Here is a 2,181-nt window from a genome sequence, read left to right on the forward strand (position 1 = left end):
CTATGAGCAATGGACGAATGGGCATGGGCGAAGCACTAGTGAAAAAAGGGTCATTTGCATCGCACTTTTAAGCATATTTGCGTCGCACATCGTGCGTGGCAAAAGCTCTCGACGCAAATGACAAAAAGTCATTTGCGTCGCACATTTGTGCGACGCAAATAACCTTATTTGCGTCGCACAATTAGCAAAAGTGCGTTGCAAATAACTTTTCAACATGGTGCCTGAAAAGTCATTTGCAACGCACATTAGCTAAATGTGCGACGCAAATAAGGTTCATTTGCGTCGCACATTTAGCTAATGTGCGTTGCAAATGACTTTTCAGGCACCATGTTGAAAAGTTATTTGCAACGCACTTTTGCTAATTGTGCGACGCAAATGACTTTTAGGCGCAAAAAAAAAAAGTCATTTGCCACGCACAATAGCTTAATGTGCGACGCAAATGACAATTTTAGCGCCAAAAAATTAAGTCATTTGCCTCGCACATTGAGCTAACGTGCGTTGCAAATGACTTATTTTTTTAAAAAAAAATATTCGTTTTTTAATATTAGTTGGAAATTCCGACATGATCGTCTTTGAAATTAGACGGTTCATTCCCAATACCGGGAATACATTTATAATTAATACCTGTCACAAAAGTTTACAACGTAATTAACGTTCCCAATAAAAGGCAATTAAATTCGTCATAGATCGATCAACCAACATGTTACAACAAACATAAAATTATTACAACAAAGGTACGTAGCTAGCTAGAGATCAAGTTCATATTACAAATTAAGCTAAAAATTCGACATTGTTCATGAAGTAATCTGCCCAAAAATCTTTCACCTCATTAATCTCCTCCGCTGAATAAGGCAATGTTCTTGAAAAATCCTAAAAAAGTGTAAATAATTCAATTTATCAACGATTGATCAATATAATAGTTTTGTGTACTTCAATTTATTATATAAAGTACGTAGTTTATGAGAACATACCTTAGTAAGATCTTGACTATTACCATGATTCATTATTATGTCGTACATAAAACGCATGACGTAGTAGCCACAATCTAGTGATCCCGGTTGTTGAGCACACTAAATGCATTAAAATAAATAACACAAGTAAAATTTCTATCACATTGTATGTTATAATTTTGAAAAACTTATTTCTTAGGTAAATAATAAACTAATTATATATATATATATACCTGTGCTGGAATCCATGTTAATTTAGTTCCCTTAGATTGTCCACCTAGTCTCTTGTAACTCCGAAAAGCACTACACATTCGATAAAATATGCAATTATATATACTTTGTTTACACATGTAAATGCAAAGAATATTTTACATGTAAGTGCAATTATATACTTTGTTTACACATGTAAATGCAATTATATACGTAGTAGTCACATTTAAGGCTAATTGGGTCGTACGTTCTAGGTCATTTTTAGGCAAAAATGATGTTTTCGAACCCAACTTTGAACCAAAGAACCTAAGGAATGTTTTCAAACTTATTACACGTCTCATATGCATAGTTATAACTTTCTAAGGCCCTTTACAATCTATTATTTCACATTTAAGGCTAATTGGGTCGTCCTAGGTCATTTTTAGGCAAAAATGATGTTTTCGAACCCAACTTTGAACCAAAGAACCTAAGGAATGTTTTCAAACTTATTACACGTCTCATATGCATAGTTATAACTTTGTAAGGCCCTTTACAATCTATTATTTCACATTTAAGGCTATTTGGGTCGTCCTAGGTCATTTTTAGGCAAAAATGATGTTTTCGAACCCAACTTTGAACCAAAGAACCTAAGGAATGTTTTCAAACTTATTACACGTCTCATATGAATAGTTATAACTTTGTAAGGCCCTTTACAATCTATTATTTCACATTTAAGGCTATTTGGGTCGTCCTAGGTCATTTTTAGGCAAAAATGATGTTTTCGAACCCAACTTTGAACCAAAGAACCTAAGGAATGTTTTCAAACTTATTACACGTCTCATATGCATAGTTATAACTTTCTAAGGCCCTTTACAATCTATTATTTCACATTTAAGGCTATTTGGGTCGTCCTAGGTCATTTTTAGGCAAAAATGATGTTTTCGAACCCAACTTTGAACCAAAGAACCTAAGGAATGTTTTCAAACTTATTACACGTCTCATATGCATAGTTATAACTTTGTAAGGCCCTTTACAATCTATT

At 33.6% G+C, this 2,181-nt stretch overlaps 1 protein-coding gene across 1 annotated transcript; it reads right to left on the reverse strand.

The window, feature by feature from the left end:
- Positions 1 to 586: 586 nt before the first annotated feature.
- LOC130469426 (uncharacterized) lies at positions 587 to 1,458 on the reverse strand. Its single transcript, XM_056838736.1, has 3 exons — positions 1,184 to 1,458; positions 972 to 1,070; positions 587 to 870 (listed from the first exon to the last, which is right to left on the reverse strand). The coding sequence occupies exons 1-3, from the start codon at positions 1,298 to 1,300 to the stop codon at positions 772 to 774; spliced, it is 315 nt and encodes a 104-aa protein (XP_056694714.1). The 5' UTR covers positions 1,301 to 1,458; the 3' UTR covers positions 587 to 771.
- Between the last annotated feature and the right edge of the window lie 723 nt (positions 1,459 to 2,181).

This window comes from Spinacia oleracea, chromosome 3 (assembly GCF_020520425.1).
Source record: "Spinacia oleracea cultivar Varoflay chromosome 3, BTI_SOV_V1, whole genome shotgun sequence".
Lineage (NCBI taxonomy): Eukaryota > Viridiplantae > Streptophyta > Magnoliopsida > Caryophyllales > Amaranthaceae > Spinacia > Spinacia oleracea.

Bases quoted from the DNA above. Each gene is read 5' to 3' on its own strand.
- LOC130469426 (XM_056838736.1), bottom strand. From the start codon at position 1,300: ATGTGTAAACAAAGTATATATAATTGCATATTTTATCGAATGTGTAGT. The intron at 1,071-1,183 runs GTATATATATAT...TAATGCATTTAG, and splicing joins TAACATGGATTCCAGCACAG to TGTGCTCAACAACCGGGATC. The intron at 871-971 runs GTATGTTCTCAT...ACACTTTTTTAG, and splicing joins ATAGTCAAGATCTTACTAAG to GATTTTTCAAGAACATTGCC.